This window comes from Anthonomus grandis, chromosome 1 (assembly GCF_022605725.1).
Source record: "Anthonomus grandis grandis chromosome 1, icAntGran1.3, whole genome shotgun sequence".
Lineage (NCBI taxonomy): Eukaryota > Metazoa > Arthropoda > Insecta > Coleoptera > Curculionidae > Anthonomus > Anthonomus grandis.
Window position 1 is genome coordinate 6,384,559 of NC_065546.1, and position 25,215 is coordinate 6,409,773.

The following is a 25,215-nucleotide window of genomic DNA, read 5'->3' on the forward strand; positions in this document are numbered from 1 at the left end:
TTATGATGGCACTTTGACACGAAGGTGATTGTTGACCGCAGGATAAATGGATTGCGACACGTGGCCCAATTCTTCGGCCAAGTAGGTCACCAGACCTAACCCGTCTCGACTTTTATTTTTGGGGTTACATACAGAATGAAGTGTATAAAAAATCCGATCAGTACATGGAATTTCAATCTTAAAAACTACAAAGACGCGTGTTTTCCAAGTCAACTTGCTGATATTAATAACGTGGTAAAATTATAATATTGCTGCAACTTTTTAATTTTTATGTTTAGGCTATTAGGGTTAATAAACTTTTGTATTAAGAAAATTATTATCTTTTGATTTATGTAAAAATATTCATTTTCTCGAACACGCAATGCTAATTTTTTATTTTCACCATTTTAATCAACAGACAAAATTCCACCAGTTTTCTCATTTAACTAAGCATGTATCCTAAAATAAACTGCTCAACAATCGAACTGGATATTTTATAAATTACCGAAATTTGCCTAAAAAAATAAAATTCATCAAGTTGCGTTTTAAGCTATGAGTAAATCCTGTTGATAGCAAATATTTTTTGTCATTTTTTCCTTTTTTTCATACATTCTTATCTCTTTTAAAGAATTCGGTTTCAAAATCCTAACAATTTAGTCACATAAAAGTGCTTGTAGAGACTTTACTATTCTCATTGTTACCAATAAATCTCTTTACTTTCTCAAAAATAATGGTTCTACGACGGTTAGAAACAGTGCAACTCGAGCAATTAGTACGTTGGCTACAGGAGGGCCTATCGATATATAGAGACTGGGTCTGCAGCTTACAGGCATGGTGGAGACCGAGAACGTGCTACAACTCATGCTCAAGACCGCTATATAACAGTAACCGCAAGAAGAAACCGAACATTTACGGCTTCGAAAATTAACAGCTACTTAAGGCATGCTACTGGGAGGGTAATTTCTAATCAGACTGTTAGAAGAAGATTACATGCGTCCAATTTAAGACCCAGAGCCAGACGACGTGCCACACATCCACGGTTGTCGGGGGAACATCGTGCATGTAGAAATCGGTGGGAAATAGAACACAGTAATTGGAATTTTCAAAACTGGAGGTCTTGTATGTTTACGGATGAGTCCAGATTTCGGCTACATATTTGTGTTGGTAGAATTTTGGTGTGGAGGGAAAGGGGACAGCGATACCATGAAAATTTGATGGCGTCCACTACCCTTTTTGGAGGCGGTTCAGTTTGCGTTTGAGGAGGCATATGTTTCGATGGCCGCACCGATTTAGTGGTATTAAGAAATGAAACAATGAACGCTATACGATATAGAGACATTATTATAGAGAACATAATTGTACCATTTTTTGGTGCAATAGGCGAAGAATTCGTTTTAATCGATGATAATGCGCGCCCGCACCGTGCGAGAATTGTCAATGATCGCATTGAATTTCATGGCATTACCAGAATGGACTGGCCACCACATTCACCGGACATGAATTGCATTGAACACGTAGGTATGGGCCGAAATGTCTCGAAGATTAAACCAGCTCAAATAGCCACCTCTAACCTTAGAACAACTAGCCAATCAATTACCGGAAATATGGAAAAACATTCCTCAACACTACATTAACAACTTAATAAGAGCTATGTTGGCATAGCTGGGTGACAGCACTAAGACGAGCCAGGGGTGGACCTACGAGGTATTAATTTTCATGACAGGACTTTGGGGCACGCTTTACAGGGTGTAATTTTATTTTAATTTTTCCTGTTGTGTGTTAAAAATTTAAATTTTTTAGGAGATATCTGTTTATTTAATTTTCTTTGGAGCTATTGTGAGTGAACTTAATAGAGATTTATTTATTACATTTAATTTTGTTTTATTTTAAATCATTGGCAAACTAAAATTTCAGATTTTTATAATATCCACTTCGATTGTTGAGCAGTGTATTAACAATGATAGGTGCCAATAGTGCCGACTTAATCAGGAGGCACTCTTTATACTTTACACTTTACAAATATAAATCTCAGTATTATTGTAAAGTGTCTTTTATATAAAAATAAGTGAATCCACGTTTTTAATATTTCTTAATAACATCATTGAATTTCTCCATTTCTATCTGGATAATGCGGATATTGTATTTTTCTGGGAGGACTGCCTGAAATTATGAGAAACTGCCAGTTTGAGATGAAGATATTGCTAGTATCTTTGCTGGCTATAATTGAGTTCGTAGTTTCATGAAGTTAGTAATGAAATCAATAATAACCTTAACTGGGATTTTGTGCCTTGGGCTTGACAGATCGAGTACAACAAACCGCTTGCTATTTACCGAGCATGCATCCAATGTTTTCTGTCTATAAATAATGTAAAGTACAGAAATTGCGTTAACGCTAGTGATAAATCAAGGCTACTCTGTGACTAGATTTGGAGTACGCTTGTATTATCTACTCAATAACAAATAGAGTAGGTAAGTATTTTTGAGAGAAAGCACAGAAACGTTCAGATAACTGTATGCAAAGAAATACATTGTATTTCTATTTGCGTTTTTCTATGTACTTTCTTTATTTTCAGTAATGAAATATAAAATAAGTGAAATAATAAACTATCACAAATAACATAAATAAATATACTGAGATATTTGCATAGTCCTATAGTTGGAACCTTCAGTATGACACTCAAATCATACAACAACAGTTTTACCAACTTATTCTGGACATGTATTCCGCTAACAATTTTAGCATCTTCGGGAGAACATTAAAACTAGTTTTAATTTCCTCCCGAAGATTTGGGATATTTGTCATCATTTCTTATGATCCTTCATTATACTTTTAGAATTAAACAAAACTATTTTACTTCATAAAATAATTACTGTATTTCTCCCAACCTAATCAAATATACTGACAACATATACAGGGTGTTGTTACAAAATTCGGTGCACATACTTTCAGAGTGTATTATTGGAGTCAAAATAGGACTTTGTTTTGCTATAAACATGTGTCTTAAAATGATCCCTCTCAGAGTTACAGCCCGCGCAAATTGATTAATGAAAATCGATTATTTAGAACTATGACTACATTTATGCGTCAAATCTTCTGAAAATTTTTCTCCGTTTCTTAGGAGTTTTTTAAATTTTCCATCGCTAAAATGATGTAAATCTAAAAGGATTCAGGGAGGCTTACCCTTTACCCTTCTGATGGTCGCGATTCCTATAAGAAAATAAAAAATCTAGCAACAGCATCTAGTTAGCTATGGAAAAAATCTAAAATTTTGATTTCTTCCATTTTTTTGATATACAATTAACCGTTTTTGAGAAAATCGCTGAGAAACGAAAGAGGAGCATTATTGCCTGATTAAACTATCATATTAGAAAAAACGAAGTGGGCCGTGACGGCTTTAATTTTTGTGAAATCAAATTAAATGTATCGAAAATATTCAATAATTTTAGATTTTTTCATTGCTAACTAGATGCTGTTCTAGATTTTCAAAGTTCTTATCTAAGTTATGGGCCATTACAAGGGTAAGCCCTCCTAAATCTGGGTTTCCACCATTTTTGGGATGGAAAATGTCAAAAGCACTCAAAAAAAAAAACGAGTTCCAAATTTTCAGAAGATTTTACGTATAACTGTAGTCAGTGTACCAAATAATCGATTTTCTTCAAGCAATTTGCGCAGGCTGTAGCTCTGAGGGGGAGCATTTTAGGACACCTGTTTATAGGGAAAAAAGTCTTACTTTGTCTCCAACAATATGCTTTTAAAATATATGCGCCGAATTTTGTAACATTCTGTATAATACTTAAAAACCCCCAATTTTTTTTTAAAATAGCTCTTTAAGAAGTGCTTTCTTATTAATTTTACCCATAGCATTTTTAGGAATCTCTTTCACAATCTTCAATATACTAGGAATCCAGTATTTTGGCATTTTTTCTTTGGCCCACTCCCTTAAGTCCTCAAAGTCTATCTTATGTCCCTCCTCGAGCACTAAAACAGCCGCAACTTTTTCACCATAAGTCACATCTGGCACCCCCAAAACCGCACATTCTTTAATATCAGGGTGAGCTAACAAAAGGGTTTCAATTTGCAATGCGCTTATTTTATAGCCACCACTTTTAATGATATCCACACTTTTTCTTCCTAGCATTTTTATTTTATTTTTGTTTTTTACGTATTGTGCCATGTCACCCGTTTTAAACCAACCGTCTTGATTAAACTCTTTAGCAGTCTCTTTTGGTTTATTAAAATATTCTTTAAAGACGCTGTCTCCTTTTACAAGAAGTTCTCCTGAAACATCTTCCAAGTTAGAGTTAGCAGTATTTTCGTCATACTTTAATAAGATTTTTCCAGTTTCCTGATCAGCTAAGGCCACTGAAACTGTTGGTAAGGGTAATCCTACATATCCCGGCTCCCGTTCAGCTTTGTAGGCATTTGAGAGGCACATGCCTATTTCAGTCATACCGTAACGCTCAAGAAGTTGATGGCCAGTGATTTCATACCATCTTAAATAAGAACTTAACTTTATTTAACTTATAATTTATTTTGAAAAATTTACCTGTTAAATAAAGGTTCTGGTAAAGGGGCTGAACCACTAACCATAAGCCTAAAGTTATTTACCAAATATTGCCTAATGTCCTCAGCTTCTTTATGTAAATTATTGTTAAATTCCTCAACCAACTTGGAGTAAATGGTTGGAACTGCCATAAAAACAGAAACCTTATCGTTATTTTTATTCTGTCTATTTAGCAAATAAGACCACACTTCTTTAGCATTAAACTTTGGTAGCATTATAGTAGTTGCACCCATAAAAAGTGGGCAAAATAAGGCATTTATAGTACCATGCACATGGTGTAGAGGCAACGTGTGTAAAATAACATCTTTATCCGACCATTTCCATGATTCAGTCAAAATCTTCATTTGAGTAAAAATGTTTTTATGTGTCAAAACCACTCCTGCAAAAATGCTTTGAATTTTTTAATATTTCCAATAAGCCCTTACCTTTAGGTTTTCCAGTTGTGCCACTAGTATACAAAATCATTGCTTCACTTTTCACGTAAGGTAATAAGGAATCTTGTGAGGAATCATCGATCACTCTTTTGGAACTATCTAGTTTTAATAAGTTGTTATCCAGGACCATCAAGCTTTTATTTAATTTTTTGGATAACTCTCCCATTTGGTTTTCAAACTGTAGTGAGGAGAGTAGAAGCTGACTCTTGGTGTCTTCTACGTAGTATTCCAGAAGAGATTCTGGATGAAGAGGGCTTAGAGGAACAGCTAAAATGAAAAAAAAAATGTGCATATTATAAATTATATATCATGAAAAGTACGAAAATGAGATTTTACGTTTGCACATAATTAGTGATGTAAAATTCTCCAGCACGTATTTTAGAAAAACATTTCCCGATCACGAATGAGAATAAACGAGCATAATCGAATATCAATATTCTCCTAATGCTTTACAAGAAAAAATTTAACGAATTTTTGTTTTAACTTAAAAAAAGTCTTCACTAAATAACATCAAATAGTACAAGAATATATTTATCATTAAAAAAGGGCTTAAAGATATTATACAACAATATACGTTACCAAATATTTCATATTATATTCTTAGAAACTTAAAATGATTTGTGTTATGTGTGTGCTATATGTGTATAGATAGCAAAGTTACGTGATCTAGAAACCGTATGTAAGAGGTAAACAGTAACTTGAAAAATGCTTTATATAAAAATAATCAAACGGCAATCTGCAGTAAACCAAAAATTACAATTTTAACCTAACCAGATACTATAATGCAGGATCCATATCGAGGTCAAGGGGAGTCAAGCCCATCGTCTTTCTGGCGCAACGCTACTACTTGAATCGTGGACGCTACAGGACAATTTAATCAGAATCATCAGTCTCTGAATTCTTAGATTCTAATCTTAATAATGAATCATAGACCTGATCGCCAAGAGGAAGTTGTAAACGTGGAAGAGTATATCCCTGCCACCACGTTACAGGATCTATTTTGCCAACAGTACTCCATAGTACTTCGCAGATGTTTAGGTATTGAGAGAACGATCTATCAGGCGCCCACAGACGATTTATCCTGCGCAAACGTTCGCAAATATTTGCCACAGCACCAAGAGAACGTTTCCCCCTTTACAGCACTACACATAATGTTCATGATATCATATTAGAATTTATAGTGTTGCATTCTAGCATGATAATAATATGATATTTTTTCTAAAGAAAATCTTATCGAAAAACGCTCAGACGTATCGTCATATTTTTACTTGGCTAATTTTTTTTTATTTTAATGTTAATTTTACAACAAAAAAAATTATATCGTATACCAATTTTCAACTGTTTTGGAGATATTATAAACCGAGTAATGTGTAGTAACCGATTTATTGCAAAAATTCGTTAGAAACACTACTTAATACTTAATTCCCTTTTCAAATTTGATAATGGGAAAGTAAACATAAACCATTTCAATATACATTCTTACTGATATGAGACTAAAAAAAATTGTCTCATTCACTTTGGTTAAGATGCTTTACCTTGAAAATTGTCGTAGGGAAGACTGGCCTAAAATAACATACCACTTTATTTTGCTTATTAATTTTTTATTATTTTAATGTAAACATACAAAATCATTAGTAATTTATAATACTAAAGGTTTATAATAAGAAAATAACCTAATTTTTTAAAAATAAATGAATAATCCTGGCGAAAAAAATATATAAATGTGTCATTTTACCCGAGCATACTTGGGTAAAATGACATAAGAAACTTACATAGGTACATAAGGTCATTACAAGTTAAAACTAACAAAGTTCACATACATATTGTTTGCTTCTTTTAGAAATACCAGCACACTCACAATGTGCCCATTTCGAGCACGATTGACATCTAACCCATGTTTCCTTAGACTTGGACATAGAGTACAAACTGTTACAATATAGGCAGGGCGGATAATCTTCGTCATCTTCATCTTGAAACGGCTCTTCATTATCAGAGCTTGTTTTTCCGCTTCTCTAGCTTTAAGTTCCTCTAATATTGGGGTACTCGTAAGCACTTTGGTTCCTTCTGCCTTCCGCTTTTTTGGGTTTGCTTGTATCCCGGATGAACTTGGAAGAGGGGAAATGTCTTCTGGGCGAATAACTGAAATATTGTTTATATTCAATGAATGGTAGCCACTTGAATATCACCATCTTGATATCTATCTGTGACCATTGAAGGGTTAAACAGATAATCAGGAAATATATCTGGGTTTAGCGGCCATATTCCTGTTTTCATAAACCCACTTACAGCATTTTGATTTGTAGCTGCTTTTCCATATGCTGCAGCAAATAACCCGCCAATCTGATATGAAGAAACAGTTCTGCCTGGATGACATTTTAGCCATTTTGTAACTTCTTTGTCATAAAATGTTTTTAATGGCCCAAAAAAGCACACATCTAAAGGTTGCAGCCGGTGGGTGCAATGAGGTGGGAAACATCATTTCTTATTTGTTTTTCTTTATTTGCCTTTGAAGGATTAGAATATTCTCTAAAATATTGCATCCATTTTAGAAAAATCTCGCCCGTCATCCAGCCTGTCTCCTGAGCGATTCCCAATGTACCTGAGGGAACCTCGTCGGTCAGTTCCTTTTTCCAGTTTTTTCTGGGAAAAAATAATGATGGGGGAATATAGGCTCCTGCTGCGCTCATGCAAACCACAGCTGTAATATGTTGCCCCTTTTAGCACTTGAAATTAAGCCAACTTGTTTTCGACCTTTGGTAGCAAGTATTCGCCTAGATTTTTGGACAGTAGACAGGCCAGATTCGTCTACATTCCAAATGCGCGTGGGGTTGATATGCTCTCTTTCAATTGTCTCTTGAAAAGTTCTAAAAAAATTAGCAATTTGCGGTTTATTGAAGGATTGTGCTCTAGCGGCCGAAGTAGCTTCAGGCTTTCTAAGAGATATATCGGGGTTTCTGGACCTAAATCTACGTAGCCAATCCCAACCAGCCATTTTAGTAGTTGAGTTAAACCTGTGTGCAATTCTATTTCTTTCTGCCAGTTGATACGCCAAGGAACGAACTTCATCGCATGATAAACCAAATAAACAAGATTCCAATAATTTGATATGTTGAACTAGGTCCCTCTCCAACTCTACGGAAAACGGGGTTTCGTATCGGCCTAGACCCTTATCAGTAGCTTTGACTCTTTTATTTTTGTCCGATGCTCGTCTTCTTAGCGTAGCCTGGGGTACACCAAATGTTTTTGAAGTTTTGAGTCAGCCCATTTCTCTACTTTGTACTGCCGCAATAGCTTTTTGCATCTGTAACGGATCCCAAGACTGACGCGTGGTTTTTCTTGAGTAATTTCCAACCATTCTAAAAAAATTGTAAAAAAATAAGGGCAAAATGACATACTATGTCATTTTAGCCATATAGGTCATATGTCATTTTACCCAACTCGCGCCACAAACACATGTTTATTTATAAAAATGTTATTTATCAAAAAAAAATGTTAAAATGTTGTTATTTTACCAATAAATAAGATTAATACATACCTGTAATTGGTTAGAGCGTAAAAAATTAAACTTTAAATACTTTAGTTAAATCCTCTGTTTTAAAACACAAACATTTTGTAGACTTGAAAAAATACAGAGCACGCCCTATGAAGCCAAACTAATCTCGATATTTTTAATACGCGTAATATAAAGACATGCCGAGACACTGTTGACATAAAGTTATTCCGAAAAATACTGTTGCCAAGTTGGAGATTTTGTACCTATGTTGTTTTACCCTAGTATATCATTTTAGGCCAGCCTCCCCTAGTTGAATTTTGTTAACTGCTTACCAGAAGATGGATTATGGCGTTAACACACGGACACAAATGCAAGTTGTTCAGCTATTCCATAAAAAATATACTAATTTTCTTAGTATTTCTCACGAGACCATTAGTAAAATAGAAAAGCAGTTTCGCGACCTTGGATATGTAAGGCAAACTAAAAAAGCAGTTGCAAATGCAGTAAATGATAGTAACAAATTGGTTTGACTTTGAAGAAAATCCACATATTTCTGGTCAAAAAGCAGAGCCAATATTAGTTCGATGCATCCCTCAAAAATTCATACCAACTCAAGAACTCATGGAAGCGGATTTTGACAGGAGAATGGATTTTTGTGACCAAATGATGGCAAAGTTAGATAAGAATGAGATCCAATCAGAGAATGTTTTGTTTTTTGATGAGTGCAGCTTTACACTTTATACTAACTGACAAAATTGCCGCTATTGGTGTAAAGAAAATTCTCACTGGATAAGAGAACAACATACCCTGCAAAGGTCAATCTTTGGGCAGGAATTATTGGAGATCATATCATGGATTCTTTGTTTATCGATAGGCAATTTGAATGGTGATAATTATTTAACACTGCTCAAAAATAAGGTCGTGCCAACTTTGACAAACTTATATCCTAATCCAGCAAACCTACAAGTTCCAGCTAATGTTATATGGTTTCAGCAAGATGGATAGAAGAGCATTACCATAGATGAATATCCGGTAGTACCTAAACCGAATATTGCTAAATCGGCCGATAGGGAAATTGTATGGTCAGCATGATGCTCTGATTTGACATCATTATTTAATTATAATCTTTTAAGGATACAAACAGGTTAACCTACAACAGTATCCACATCAAAATGTATACTAAGTTAACTAAAAACTAAGAAATACTAACTAAAAAACCAAAAAAATTCATCAAGAAAATTTTACCTACTTTGGAACTTATATAAACATATAAAAAAGAAATGTTTTCTTAAACTTAAATATCTAAATCTCTGACAGAAAGGCGCTTTTAATTATTTGCTTCAGTTTTATTTCAGACAGGTTGAAAAAATCCAAATCTCACGCATCATCCTTATTATAGGAGAATTTTGAGCATGCAAAGTGTGTCTAAATGGGACCTTGAACAAATGGTTTACCCTAAATGCTCTCGGCGCTATATTAAATGAGATTTTGCTTAACAAATGAGGAGACTCTACTTTACCTGTTAATATTTTATAAAGAAACATAATATCAGATAAAATCCTTCGATCCTGGAGAGTTAAAATATTATAATGATTTCTCACAGATGCTATACTAGTAAGCTGAAGCTGGTTACCATATTTGAATAAAAATGACTTCAAAAACCTTTTTTGTACCCTTTCGATTGCATCTTTATAAATTTGATAATAGGACTCGACAGATTATTGAAGCAAAATTAAGCTTGCTGTGTACATAAGCATAATAGAGTATTGTATTTGTAGTATTTGGATTTGAAAATAAGTTAGATTGTCTATTTATGAAGACCAACATTTTAAAACTCTTTGAAATTGTTAAGTCTATATGTTTTTCAAATGTAAGTTTTATTGTCAAGTGTCAAGCCCAGATCTCTAACCTCGTTTTCTCTACTTAAGGCACTGTTACCAATTCTGTAATTGTATTGAATTGGATTTTTATTTCTAGTGAAACTGATAACATTATATTTATTTGAATTTATAAACAAGTTATTTTTTAGACAGTATTTATGAAATTGATCTAAGTCCTTTTGCAGCAATTCACAATCGTGCGGAGTTTTAATTTGTTTGTAAATTTTTAAGTCATCGGCGAATCCAAGAACCATAGAGTTTGAAAAACAAAGTTTTACATTATCAAGATAAATAAGAAAGAGCAGAGGTCCTAGATGGGATCCTTGCGGTACCCCAGACTAGAGGTAACTTTTATATTCATAGATTCAACCTCATTTACCAATACAGAAAAAGTACGACCTCTTAAATAGGATCGCACCAGTCCAGAAAAATGCCATCCACTCCGACTCTTTTTAATTTATATTTCATTATGATCAATTTTGTCAAAAGCTTTACTAAAATCGGTGTAGATAGCATCCACCTGAACTCCGCTATCCATGTTTTCTCTAATGTAATCCGTATATTCAAGAAGGTTAGATTCAATGGATTTATTTGGTAAAAATCCATGTTGTTCAGAAATTAGCAAACGTTTGACAACATTAAAAATATATTTATAAATTATTTTTTTTAAAAGCCTTGGCAAAAATACAAAGCTTACTTATTGGTCGGTAATTGTTAATTACGTTTTTTTCATTGTTTTTAAATATTGGAATGACATATGAACGTTTCCATTTATCCGGAAAAACACCGAACGACAGTGATTGATTAAAAATTAAGGTCAGGGGAGGGGCGAGACCCATTGCACAACTCTTAAGAAAGAAGGATGGAAAATTATCTGGGCCTGCGCCCTTTTTGGGATCAAGTGTTTTTAATGCTTCGAGAGTTTCAGATTCAGAAAGATAAATAGAATGTAAAAAATTGTTATTAGTATTTAAATCATCGCTATTATCGTATACCAAAGAGCTGGGTCTAACAAAAACACTCTCAAAAAACTCCGCAAACATGTTAGAGATATCTTGACTGTTCGAGGACTCCCTATCCATATATTTCATTTTAGCTGGGATACCTGAGCCTTTTTTATTTATAGAAACCATTTTCCAGAATTTTTTACTATCATGCGGAATATCACTTTCTAAGGATTGTACCTAATTCCTTAAATCTTGTTCTATAAGTTTTTTAGATCTACTCCGCAAAAGCCTGAAAGTATTGTAATCAGAAATATTATTGTAAATTTTCCATTTTTTGTGGAATTAATTTTTTTCTTTAACAACCTTTATTGTGGCCTGTGTAAAGTAAACCGAAAAACGTACATTTTTCCGCACGATGGGTACCTTCTCTCCAACAATTTCATTTAAAATATTATAAAAAGTGTTTAAATTATGATTTAAGGAATTATTAAAAATATTTGGCCAAATTCAATGGCTGGATGCTTAGGGTCCTCCACAATCAAGGCTATCCTGGCTATCACAATGCAACAAATTTGAAACACGTTCTTCATTACATAATATTAGATCTAATGTATTATTACAATTATTTTTTAGGTAATTAAATTGTATTAGACCTGCAAATGAAAGATTTTCGATGATATCGAGGTATTCCTTAGATACTTGAAAAGGGGTTAAAAATAAATTATTGTTTTCCTTTTCCCATCGCACAGTTGAACAGTTCATATCAGCGCAAACCAAAATTACATTATTTTTATTTATTCGTTGATTTAATGATTCTAATTTAGTTGAAAAATGTGGGGAATATTGAATTTATGGGAATATATCAAAAATATTATCTACAAAACTAAACCGCTAGACTTAGCTGACTTAGAAAGACAATAATAGCGGTTGCGATTAGTTCGGTCACTTCTGAGATGTTGAGTAACGTTAAAAGAAGAAGTTTTTAGCGAGCATATTGAATATCTCCTATATTGACGTTATTTTTTTTTGTTTTTGAGTGTGTTTTGACGAATTGATAAAACCAAAAAAAATATTCTGGATGTCGCATTTAAAATAAAAAAGTTGATATTGACCACTGTTGCATAACAGACCCTGTATGATTTTTTATTGAAGAAAAATAGGCATGTAAAAATACCAATCTGTGTCTAAGCGTTTCTTCGAAAATGTCCCCATTTATTTATTATGGAATAATCAAATATGGTGGAACAGATCAAATTGTGATTTATTTAAAAATTAGTTTTAATGAAAGTGTATTAAAATACATGGCTGACACTGACAATTTCAAGATCATATGCTTCACATTTGTAAAAAAATACCATTATTACCATCATTACTAATAATTTAAATATGGAAATATGAAATCTTCATTTTAAGTGAAACCGCATTAAAGATTTTTTTAATTCTGTCTTTTTTTCAATAATCTCTGAAATGTAAAAAGATTTTAACTTATATTATTATATTTTTTATACAGGGTGTTCCGTTGATCATTTTACAAACTTCTAGGGCAGATAGAAAACGTCAAAAGAAAAACAAAAGTTCATATAAACATGGGTCCGGAAAAGCTTCTTCAGGGAGCTAGAGCTCTTTGAAAATAACCTTTAAAAACTAGTTTTTTCTTAATAGCTCCGGAACTACTTTAGCTACCGCAACCAATTTTAGGAGGTAAATTATTGTTAGTACGTTTATTCTTTTGAACCTACTAAATAAAAAAAAAATTACCAGGGGCTTCAGTATGTATATATTACAGTATCGGGTATTTGGTAAATTTAGGCCCATTTCTTTAAGACTTTAATTTCTGTCCGTTTGGGCATTAGATTATGATGTTCCTATGTTTTTTACATAAAAACGGTGCTCTTAGTAAAAGTCGGTAAATATCACCGTTTTTGTGGAAGAGCGGTTTCCCGAAAGGCGAATCCCAGCTCACACACTTTTTGAAAGGGTCAATCAACGGCTCAGGGAGACTGGCTCCGTTAAAATAAAACGCCGAGATAATGGCGCGCAAAGGAACATCGAATCCCGGATTTTGAGGAAGTAGTACCGAAGCTATTAAAAAAAAACTAGTTTTTAAAGGTTATTTTCAAAGAGCTCTAGCTTCCTGAGGAAGCTTTTCCAGACCCATGTTTATATGAACTTTTGTTTTCCTTTTGACGTTTTCTATCTGCCCTAGAAGTTTGTAACATGATCAACGGAACACCCTGTATATTATTCTTTTGCGGAGACATATTCTCTAATTAAGCAAAAATACACATTTATATTCTAAAATATGTAGATATTATAATTTTTCTTTCAAATTTTTTAGATTTATTTATTTCTATGGATAATGGCGACGTTTTTAATTCATATTAAAAGATACAATACCTTTACTTTTTAAATGCCCAGAGAAAGTAGTTTAGGGCTGGAATCCTATAGACTACAGTAGGGCCATTCAATTAAAAAAATTGGATTTAAGGTCAAATAAAATTAAACACTTTAAGTTTTAATATTGCCAACAGTTCGGTTTATAGGTCGGAATTTTATTTAATTAAAAACCAAACGATGTTTATATCCCTTTTCAAGCATTTTAAAAATACAAATAAAAACAATAATCTAAAACCCAAAACGTTTTCCAAAATAAAGAAAAAAGAATTTATGATTTCCATTTCGTATGTTTCCCTAACTAATCTTTTCTTCCATTCTATGAAAATTAAAACGATTTTTCTTCTATAAACCTCTCAACATTCCTGAACTACTTTTTCATGTTTAACTTATCCTACTCTGGTTTCAATATTATTTCTACTTACCAATTTGTCCTGCCAACCAAATGGCCCAAATTGTCACCACATAACTGGCATCGTTGGGACATAAAAACAAAACTCGTTCGCCAGTTTTTCCGTTTAACTGAATTACAATTTTCTTGGATAGGCTATCAGCTTCGGCAAAAATACTCCCAAAGGTGTAATTGCCAGTATTGTCAATAATTGCCGTCTTATTCTTATAGCTGGAAACATTGTGGAACACTGATTTAACTTCGATTTCTTGAATATTTGTGGCAGTTTGACGTTTATTAGACAGCGGCCTGATTATCAGGTTTTTCTTAATAAATATCCTTCGTAACGGAAACATCGTAGTTAAATTAAAATAAATAAATAAATTTCCATTGGATTATCAAATTTTTAATTAAAAACCAATTATCATACAATAAGTTTACCTGTAGATAAGATTCGCCTTATCAACTATAACGTGAGTAAGCGATGTTACGATAAAATAGTATGTAAAAATAGAATATCATCGTCATTTTTTAGGCCGAGTACACATTAAGACGCAAACTTTTAAATTGAATGCTCTAGGAAGAAATTATATAAAGCTTTTATCACAATTATTTCTATCTAATATAAGCAATTATTCCACAGGCGACAGGTTTCCCAGCATTACCATCTACAAGACTATTAGCATTTCCTCCTTGACCCAAATCATCTTCATTTTCAGTTACCACTAACGCCCTTCCCACGATTCCCTTTGGGCCTCCGGAAAGGGAGATAAGGGGATCAATTGTTACAATTTCTGCCACGCCATTTTCTTTTGCTTCGATATTTCCCAGGTCTCCTACATGGCGTATGGGAGATCTTGGACCTCCATGGTGAAGCTAAAGAAAGATCTAGCTATGACCAAAAATCATACGAGTATAGATTATGCTTACCAGGAATGGATTAAAATGTCCTCCCAACTTCTCACAACCTTCTCTTAGATCTCCAGCTTGCTGGATATGAAGACCGTGCTTGCCTTCCGAAAGTCCTTAAGTAGAGTTGGGTTAAAATTAGAAGCGAATTAATTATGTGTGGTGCTTACCGGTTATGTTGCCTCTTATGAAAATTGGACCGCCAGGTGGATGTTTTTGAAGGAAAATTATCTCTCCTTTGATGGCTTCATCTGATTCGCTTGTTAAAACTACTACAGCTGCTTGTTGCCTTATGTTCTACAGAGCAAAAAACGAAAATTTTTGTTGAGTTAGGTTGGGTTGGGTTAGAACTCTAACTAACAGTATCCAGAGACCATAAGCTCATGGCCACAGGCTCATCCACAGCATTGGATATTTTAAATTTCTGGATGCTATTTTAAATGGAAAAAGCGTATATTATTACAAGACCTAACCCTATAAATCCTGACTTCCAGACTTGATCTAAGGTGCGTTTCAAAATTTTCAGATATTTGGGCTCGTTTTAGGCTACTGATTTCTTGGTTAAACTTTTCAAAACATTTGCTGATAATTCCAGATATTTTTTCATTAATTCTTGCCAGGTAAGTCAAATAATTTTCGGTTTCTTGAAAGTACTTTTACGTACGATTATTTAGGTAGTTTTAGCCGCAGATTTTTTTTTAAGTAAATTTCTTTATCTAGTTAAAATTCTGTTTCTTGTTCTGAGTAGGCTCTTGTTAAAATAATTTTTTTCAGGTGGTTAAATTGTTGATTCAGGGAGTTGTTTTTATTAAAACTGATGTATAGGCTATAGTCCCTTTCTTATTCAGGGCATTTGATCAATAACTAATTTATCCCTTATATTTAATCCCTCGTAGTTGGTTAAAGTTAATCTCTACTCTTCCAGTACCTAATAGTTTAAAGAATATAGGAGATATTTAAATTGAGGAGATATTTACCTCTGGACAAAAAATAATAATTAAAATTACTTTAAGAGGTATTTTACTATTAAAAGGTAATTTCTTTACTTTCGATTTTTTCTCTTGATTAAATTTAAATTTAATAGTGATCAGTGTTAAGATCAGATTTTTTATGATCAAGCTCAATGAAACCAGAATAATCTACACATTATAAATTTTAAGATTATCCAATTAAAGTCTTTATTAGTAATTAACATAAAAGATCAGTCTTCATGAGCAATTGGAGAATTTTATTTCAAATTAAAGATATCTGTATATTGTGCTATTCTCACTCGTTGACATCTTAAAAATTAAAATAAACCCGATAGGTACTAAGAATTTCAAATTTTTTCGTTAATGCTTTTTGATCTGAATAAGAAGACTTTTTTAAGTCGTTTTTTAATTCCTACTGGATCACTATGTTAAGTTGAACCCAAATATACTTACAAAATTGAAAGGTTCCTGAAACACTTCATAAAGATCACTTTGGTAATTTTCAACAGCAGGATAAGCCTTGATGGTTAAAGGTCTACCATCACTACCTATCATATTCTTTTCAACTTCCCTAAGAACTGACCCGTTAACTAAACTGTGTGAACACACAGACAAGCAGTATAAGAACAGCTTAAGTTTTAATTCCATTTTGTTAAATTAAATAAATATTAGCGGTAACGGTAGCATATAGAATAAAAAATACTGAATGTATTCCTTTCAACTTTAATTATACAAAGGAACTAAGAGAATTATCGGTTAAATATCCTATAAATACCATCTAAAAGGATGATGTAAATTTCATGACACATAATTTAATCATTGAACGTCTCACTATTTCAATATACGCTTAAAAATAATTACGGTGATTGTTTAAATTGATGTCTTATATTGACAGTTTTGTCCGTTTATAAATTACTATAGGGTTGCTCAAAAAAAACCACAGCTATAGGCTAATTCTACAACTAGAAAACCATTTGTTTTTTGAAAATGTCATTGATCCTCTTTACCTAACTAATCAAGTGAGGTCTTTGAATTTTAATTAAGCGCTCTGATATTACTGATCGCGCTAAATTGAAAAAAAATCAAATTAAATATTTCAGGAATTCAAAAAAAAATACAAAAAACATTTATTTGCCAAAAAAAAGTTAATTACTAAATTACAATGTTAATTTCCTAGCAAATGGGTATGCAATATGCATCTCGATTTTAACAGAACCCATATTATGTAAAGTCACTTTAAATAAAAAGGACCTATGCGATGCACCCTTAAAAAAATTATTTTAATTTAGATACATCATTTTTTTTTAATTAAATTAAATTAGGATAATTATTCATAATGCTGATTTAGATAAAAATCTTATCCATGGAATGTTCATATATACCTATTTCAGAATATTTATCGAATATTAAGATTATTAAGATACAATATAGTATAGTATATGTTCTCATTTCTTTTGTGTTAGAAATCAAAAAAAATCAATTTTCTTTCTCATACACTGTGTATCAGACAATAAGGTAAAATAAACACGTGTTAGAAGAACTAGGAATACCATAATTTTTGTATAGTGACGTCTTCCTTTGTGTAAGGTCATATAGAACATGCGTTTTTTACTACGGATGTGTAATGTGTATGTAAGAGTTTTAATTAAGGAGTAATACCTACTCATTGTGATTATCGTTGTTTTCGATTCATAAGTGGCCTTAGGCCAAACGGAAGAATTTCAAATTTATTAAGACCATTAATAATAAGTTATTAAGCTGATCTCTGTGTTATTAAAAGTCTCCAAATATAAAAACACTTATTATAATTTTATTTTCCCGACATCCTTAAATTTTTGAAATAGAAAAGTGGATAAAACAACCTTCATAAAAATAATAAGAATGAATATATATTGAGACGCCCTTTTAACTAGTTTTTAAATTTCCCGCTCTAAATAAAATTCAAATTGGTACTATTTTTGATCCTGCGTTCTATATTAATGTAATTGGCGAAATAGGATAGGAGGCATAAAGAAATTAATCAAAGTCATTTTTATTTCTTTATCAAAATAAATATAATTTTTCTCGATTTAAAAATGTAGGCTGCACTCGATCCTCTCACGTTTCCTGAAGGATTTTCTTAAAACACTGTTATTAAGAGTTTAACGAATTATTTATGTATACGTGAGGGTAAGTTGGTTTGCTTTGGGGATATACTTATTCGATCTATAAAAAAAAACGTTTTTTTTTCCAAAACACAAATAGAAAACTATAAAACATTGTAGAAAACTGAATTATATCAAAGCTAGATTCTAGGAAATGACCTTACCAACAGTATTATAATAGAATGTATATAGGAATAGCATTTTTTGAATGTTTCGAAACAGATTTACTGAGTAAGAAAACTGCCCTATTATGTCAAATTATCATTTAGTTGAATTTTCCTTGTGTGTTGTGTGTTGCTTTTAAGCAACCTATTCAACCAGTCGCGTAATTTTATAGATATTTTATAGCTATTTATGAATAGTAAATACCTAAGGGTAAGTTTAAAAAGCAAAGTAAGTATAAAAAGTGAAATACTCAAAAGGATAGGTTGATTGGAATAATTTAAAAACTGGATGTATTGATACAAAATGTTTCCCTCCTGTTCATGATCCCTTAATTATTTACCCTATTTTTTAATTTCTCTTGGTTTTTTAATTGACTTGCCCTGAAGAAACCAATAATGGGAAATACATGTCGGCAAGTACGATCCGAGCATTTCGGAATCCGAATATCCCAACTAACCTAACCCTTTGTTAAGAATAGTAATAATAATGAAATAGTAAGTATTTCCAGAATTAAAGTATTACGATCCGGTATACCGGTCGTCACTGCGGTGGTCAAATACTGTGAAGACTTGGGTCTCCCGCTTCTCATGGGCTGCGATTCGAATTCACAACAAGGCCTTTGGGTATGCGCAGATGAGAACCCAAGGGGCCGCTTCCTGGTTGACTTCATGTGCTCAAATGGCCTAGAACTACTCAACCGAGGCAGTGTCCCAACTTTCTACTGCAATAGGGGTCAATTAATTATTGACCTTACTATCTGTTCACCTAGTACTGTGAACCTTTTCAGCTCATGGAGAGTGTCCCTCGAGGTCACAATGTCGGACCACAGGCACATTTTTTTTGAATTAAAGAAGCAGGCGCGGTGCGATACCCCAGCCTACAGAAATCCAAGGTGCACTGACTGGGATCACTTTCGAGAGGAACTAGTCGGTGGTCTTGCTGACATGCCGGCAAGGTACACACTTCCGGCCGACACAGAGATCGGGACTGTCAACCTGACTCGTGCGATAGTTGCGGCATTCGAGGGCAGCTGTCCCCTCAGACGGAAACCCGCCAATGCCAAGAATGCCTAGTGGAACAGGAACACGGAAAAGCACCGAGACACTGCGCGTCGGCTCCTTCGCAGGGCTGAGCGCACTAAGCTTGCCACTGACTGGGATGCGTTCCACGCAGCTCAAAGGCAATACAAAAAGACGCTCAGGGACTCCAAAAGACAGTGCTGGAGGCGGTTCTGCGATGACGTTGAAAACACACCATCCGCAGCACGACTGTGCCAAGTACTGTCCAAGGAACCTGGAACTAAATTGGGGTCGCTGTCACTTCCAGATGGCGGCTTTACTACCAATGAGCGGGAGTCACTGGAGGTCATGCTGTGCACCCACTTCCCAGACTCCAACTCATCTCGCGATCCTCCTAGCTGTTCTCGGGCTCCGACTCGCTTAGAGTTCGAGACTGCTAGAAGAATAATTACCTACGAGAGGGTGAAATGGGCAATTAAGACATTCCCTCCCTTCAAATCTCCGGGCATGGATGGATTATATCCATGCCTTTTGCAAAACGGGTTAGAAGTACTAACCCCACACATAGTCAGACTATTCAAGTCATCCCTTACTCAGGGCTACGTCCCAAAGTTATGGCGTCAAGTGAAAGTCATCTTCATTCCGAAACCCGGAAAAAGCGATTTTACAGATCCCAAATCGTACCGACCTATCAGCCTTACCAGCTTTATGCTGAAGGCGATGGAGAGGCTGATTGATCGATGTCTTAAGGAAAGCATTCTGGTCAACAAACCACTGCATGTGCACCAATACGCCTATCAGGCGGGCAAATCCACGGACCTGGCCCTACACCACCTTGTTAGGAAGGTGGAGGGTGCTCTGGGTAGTGGCAAGGCCTGTCTGGGTGGGTTTCTAGACATAACACCCCTTTTGCATTAATCTGCCAAGCACTCGAGAGCCGCGGCTCAGAACCCTGTTTGGTTAGCTGGATAGAGGCTATGCTCTCGAAACGTCATGTATCTGCCCAGCTCAACAACGAGATTATCGAAACGTTGGCGGCTAGGGGCTGCCCGCAGGGAGGAGTATTGTCCCCTACCTTGTGGTGCCTTGTGGTCGACAGCCTGATAAATCTTTTAAACAATGCTGGCCTATACACACAGGCCTACGCTGATGATCTGGTAATCTCAATGCAGGGCCCTAGGACGAGAGCCCTGCGTATGGTGGACATATGGTGCCTCTCGGGGGGTCTCAGGATTAACCTCAAAAAAGCAGAGCTCCTACTATTCACGAGGAGACGTAACTTTGGCACGCCCCCTATTATATCTCTAGGTGGCGTGCAGCTGCATTACTCCAGGACAGTTCGATTTCTGGGAATCAAGTTGGATCCCAAACTGTCCTGGCACGATCATGCAGACACCAAAATAAAAAAGGCCACCTACGCGCTCTGCGCCTGCAGGCGGGCTTTCGGCAATACCTGGGGTCTGTCTCCTAAGATCCTCCACTGGATCTACTCGCGCATTGTGAGACCTCTTCTCACATACGGGGCTATCGTTTGGTGGCCATGTACGGAGAAAGCGAAAATTCGTGCTCAACTGGACAGAGTCCAACGTCTTGCATGTCTCAGCATAACGGGTTCCATGCGGACGGCGCCAACTAGAGCGCTTGAGACTCTGCTGAGCCTTCCGCCTCTGGACCTCGTTGTGCAATTCGTGGCAATGAGGATTGCGTACGGGCTATACGTCCTCGGCGAACTACGTGCTGACGAGACCGGTCACGCAAAAATTTGGTCACGGGCCATACAGGAATGTCCTCTCCTTCTAATGGGCAGTGACTGCATGGCTCCAGTGACTGTGGACTGCGAGAGATTCGTGACGCACATTGCAGGCAGAGAGGAGTGGCAGCATTCCAACAGACCTGCATTGCTAAATAGGGGGACCATCTGGTACACAGATGGCTCCAGAATGAATAACAGAGCTGGATCAGGGCTTATTGGTGGGATCCCACATACCAGTAGGGCATACTCGCTGGGGGAGTACGCCACTGTCTTCCAGGCTGAAGTATTCGCTGTATTTTAGCGGACAGAAAATCCTAAGCTGCGGACACCGCAATACAGTCGTATCAATATGCTCGGACAGCAGAGCTGCCATTAAGGCTATCACGGCCGCAAAGGTAAGCTTGTACTAGAGTGCATAAAAGTCCTGAAAAAACTGGTACAGGTTGGATGCAGGGTCCAGCTCGTCTGGATACCTAGCCATGCAGGCCATAATGAGGAAGCGGACTCTCTTGCCAGACTGGGATCCGCGAATGTGCCGATGGGGCCGGAACCCATAGTTGGTATCGCCAAATGCGTTGCGGTCGCGTCAATAAAGGGTCTGCTGGACAAGTGGACCCACCGAAGATGGACTGAGTTCCCTGGTATGAGACAGGCCAAAGCGCACATAGGTGGGCCCTCTGCCTGTCTCACCAAAAATCTACTACGCCTAAAAAGACGCGAAATTCGGCTAGTGACAGGTCTTTTAACCGGTCACTGGCACGAAGCCATCTCCATACTATCGGTATTGCGGACAACCCGGAATGCCGATGGTGCTGTGAGGAGGATGAAACCGTTGACCATGTAGTCGGGGAGTGCCCAGCACTCACGCGCTCCAGGTTCAAATACTTAAGTAACACTTTCAGTGTACCGAGCGACTTTAAGTCCTTCAGACCAGAGAGCCTTATCGGTTTCTCTAAGGCCGTTGGGCTCTGCTAACCTCCGGTGGGGCATGACGGGTCCATCAGGAGACCTATATGCACAACTGCCTTGGCAGCCCACTGTTTCGTCAATTCATTCATTCAAAGTATTACGATTTCGACTTTCTTGCTTCATAATATATTGACTCAATAATATAAATGTTTATAAAATAAAGAATAATACTAGTTTAACGTAATATTATTTCAATATCCACCTAATTTAATCATAAAGAGATGCGGGTTGCCTAGGAATAGCGTCTTGCGATTAAAACGTCACGTTTTCCGCCTTTTTATTAAACGATGACAATCATGTCATATGTGACACATTGACGCTTGTCATTTTCACAAAGATGGCGTCTTGTGACTTTTAGCACATGTCAATTTTCTCCGGTAATTTTTGCAAAAATTGTGTTTTGTGAGCTGGATTGCAATTTATGCCCTTTAATTAGAATAGCAAACTTTTCAATATATTCGTCCCATTGTAATCAGTAGTAGTGACTTCACCTGGTGCTTACGTATAAATTCCAGTGACGTAAACAAGTATTCGTGCTTTTCTAGCTCTAGAGGTAAGTTTTTTTCGAGCTGTCACTACATTAAAAAAAAGTGTATTTTGAAATATTCTACTGAATACTGACTGTTTAATTTATGACTCGTTTCGCAACTACATATTTATACTAAGCTCAGTTTATTTTTAGGCTTGCTGGAGAGGAATTTGGACAAAAATTCAGCAAAATTTGCATTAAAGACTGGGTAAGCTCAAACATCCTACTATGTTTGTATCTTTTATTGATATGATTTTATTTAACTCATATTATGTTCCCAAAAATGTCCTCATAATGCTGGTTTAAATTTATCTTTTGGAAAGCATCCAAAAATATGTTCTGACCTGCTTTGGAAAACAATATACATATTATGTTATTTTTGCTCACACATATTGATTCCTATTGGTTCAACAAATAATAATCATACCTATACCATCTTTAGAAGATTGTGCATTGCACACATTTTTCACTTGTGGAATGCCAAGTAAACCTTTTATGATTTGGCAAGCACTGTAACCTTTTTATTACATTTTAATGGCAACTCAAAGGTTAATGCCTCAATAAATGTTCTTGCTATCTTTGATTAACATCTCATACATTTCTAATAGTACAAAGCTCTGTACAAGGACCAAAATATAATAAATACAGTATAAAAAATAATGGGATGTACAGGATTTATAGTTTATTGTTAATGTATATAGAGTTTGTGTGAGTTTTTAGCTTGATTTTCTCCTGTGAACTTAACACATAATAATAGACAGTCTCGGCAGTACTATTGGATCAGTAAAGATTGGTAAATCAGAAGTACACCCCAGTACTCAATTATTTTTGGCTATACTTACCTTAAATTTCTATAGAGCTTGATGTTTTTCCTTGAATAAGAGTTATTATATGTGATACAGATATAGGAGAATACTTAAAAAAAATGTTATGGCCCAGAGTATATTATTATGGTATTAAAGAATATTGTAATGGCACATTCTGACCTTATGGTACCTACAGTTTAGTTTTTGTTGTTTAATTATTGCAGTTAACTGTTTCTGTTGACTAAAATATTTAAATTTGTTTTTGTAATTTCAAGATTGTTTTTAGCCAAGATTGGCATATTTTATACCAAAGCATCTTTTGATTAAACACATGTAATTTCATCAAAATTATTCTTGAATTACTAAGTTATATCGACTCTCTGAGCTCTTTTGGTTCCTAAAAAAGGCATATTTCAAAATTCATTTCATGACCAGTTTGCTTTTGCTACCAGTATGATGATAATACCTAATTTGTGGTTCTATATAGTCAGAATAATAAGCAATCTTGCTTAACCAATTAGAGTGATGATTCTTCTTACATCTCCCATTTCTCCAAATTTTTTTTTGCTAAACGACTTTTTTATTAATAAACATTTCTTAAATTTAAACAAACCAACTTAAAACAAAACAGCAAAACAAATAATTTATATACATTTTTAACAGTTTTCTCTATTTTTAACTTAAAAAAAAATGAATTACCATTTCAAAACCTTAACCACATTCACTTAACACATACATCCATTCATATTTAGACTTAAATGCATTAGGAATTTAAAAATATTCAGTAATCAGTTAAATAGAGCTTTACAGTAACAATATTCTCCATTGTCATATTTATTTTTAGAGGTCATCTTTCTTTTCAATAAACAAAAAATACAACATTTATACCAGATAAAATGATATACATGGGGATTTCATAAACCATAAGAGATATAGTTTCAGTTAAATGGGGAAAAATTTTGGTGTTCCAAGCCCAATCAGATGAGATATTAAGATCCACAATATCTACAGGGGTTTTCGAAATATTGGGGTAAATCAAAATTATATTGGGAAAAACAAAGGCTGCTAATCAATTATTTTGTTTTTTTTTATTCAAACAAGAAAGTCATTTCATTCATATGAAAATTAAATTTTAAAAAATTGAAACAATTATTTCTACCTTACAATAATAAATGAAATTCAACAAATAACAATCAACAATTAACCAAAATAAAATTAGTTAATAAAGAGTTGAAAAAAACCTCAATTTTTGCTAATACACAATGTGCATACACCTCTCAATCATAGCCAAACAAGTATTTTTGACAATTTGTTGTGGCATTTCTTGAATTGTATGTCAAAGGCTCCTTCAAGTTTTTCCACTGTAGTATGATTAGTGTAATACAATTTATCTGTTAGGTATCCTCATACCCAGAAATCAAGGGGTGTGAAATCAGGGGAGCAGGCAGGCCACGAAATAGGATCTCGATTTCCTATCCAATAATTTCCATATTGTTCATTTAGGTAAATAGAAATAATTGCGGAATTATGTGCAGGGGCGCCATTTTGTTGGAACCACATGTTGCCATGAACAGGCAACTCTTCTCAACTGGGATCTACATCATTTTCAAGAGTTTTGCAAGTATTGGTCCCATTAGGTTGTCATTAAACATGTTAAATAAAACAGGTCCATCTGGATTTTCATCAGGGATTGCACATCTTAAATGTGGTGTACCTCAAGGGTCAGTGTTAGGTCCTATTTTATTTTTATTATACATTAATGACTTGAGCCCTCTATCACTGCATGGACTAGTGGTTCAGTTTGCCGATGATACTACAATTCTGTGGCATAACAAGGATCAAAAAGTAGTCAGATCTCTCATAGTAG

The 25,215-nt window shown here is 34.8% G+C and overlaps 3 protein-coding genes across 3 annotated transcripts in view; 1 reads left to right on the top strand and 2 right to left on the bottom strand.

Annotated features, from left to right (window-relative positions):
• Positions 1 to 2,593: 2,593 nt before the first annotated feature.
• Positions 2,594 to 14,439, bottom strand: LOC126740154 (malonate--CoA ligase ACSF3, mitochondrial-like). Its single transcript, XM_050446086.1, has 4 exons — positions 14,118 to 14,439; positions 4,970 to 5,245; positions 4,527 to 4,923; positions 2,594 to 4,473 (listed from the first exon to the last, which is right to left on the bottom strand). The coding sequence occupies exons 1-4, from the start codon at positions 14,437 to 14,439 to the stop codon at positions 3,795 to 3,797; spliced, it is 1,674 nt and encodes a 557-aa protein (XP_050302043.1). The 3' UTR covers positions 2,594 to 3,794.
• A 34-nt stretch (positions 14,440 to 14,473) lies between these two features.
• LOC126740196 (superoxide dismutase [Cu-Zn]-like) lies at positions 14,474 to 16,711 on the bottom strand. Its single transcript, XM_050446130.1, has 4 exons — positions 16,417 to 16,711; positions 15,163 to 15,289; positions 15,014 to 15,108; positions 14,474 to 14,959 (listed from the first exon to the last, which is right to left on the bottom strand). The coding sequence occupies exons 1-4, from the start codon at positions 16,609 to 16,611 to the stop codon at positions 14,699 to 14,701; spliced, it is 678 nt and encodes a 225-aa protein (XP_050302087.1). The 5' UTR covers positions 16,612 to 16,711; the 3' UTR covers positions 14,474 to 14,698.
• A 5,657-nt stretch (positions 16,712 to 22,368) lies between these two features.
• LOC126742144 (ubiquitin carboxyl-terminal hydrolase 47) overlaps positions 22,369 to 25,215 on the top strand; it is a gene marked incomplete at its 3' end in the record, with an annotated part of 88,161 nt that continues 85,314 nt past the window's right edge. The window contains exons 1-2 of the mRNA XM_050448718.1: positions 22,369 to 22,566; positions 22,696 to 22,750. The remainder of the gene's footprint in view (positions 22,567 to 22,695; positions 22,751 to 25,215) is intronic.

Coding starts and splice junctions, on each gene's coding strand:
- LOC126740154 (XM_050446086.1), bottom strand. CDS start 14,439: ATGTTTCCGTTACGAAGGATATTTATTAAGAAAAACCTGATAATCAGG. Junction 4,924..4,969: donor CACAACTGGAAAACCTAAAG/GTAAGGGCTTAT, acceptor GCATTTTTGCAG/GAGTGGTTTTGACACATAAA. Junction 4,474..4,526: donor CCAGAACCTTTATTTAACAG/GTAAATTTTTCA, acceptor TTCTTATTTAAG/ATGGTATGAAATCACTGGCC.
- LOC126740196 (XM_050446130.1), bottom strand. CDS start 16,611: ATGGAATTAAAACTTAAGCTGTTCTTATACTGCTTGTCTGTGTGTTCA. Junction 15,109..15,162: donor CATAAGAGGCAACATAACCG/GTAAGCACCACA, acceptor ACTCTACTTAAG/GACTTTCGGAAGGCAAGCAC. Junction 14,960..15,013: donor GACATTTTAATCCATTCCTG/GTAAGCATAATC, acceptor ATCTTTCTTTAG/CTTCACCATGGAGGTCCAAG.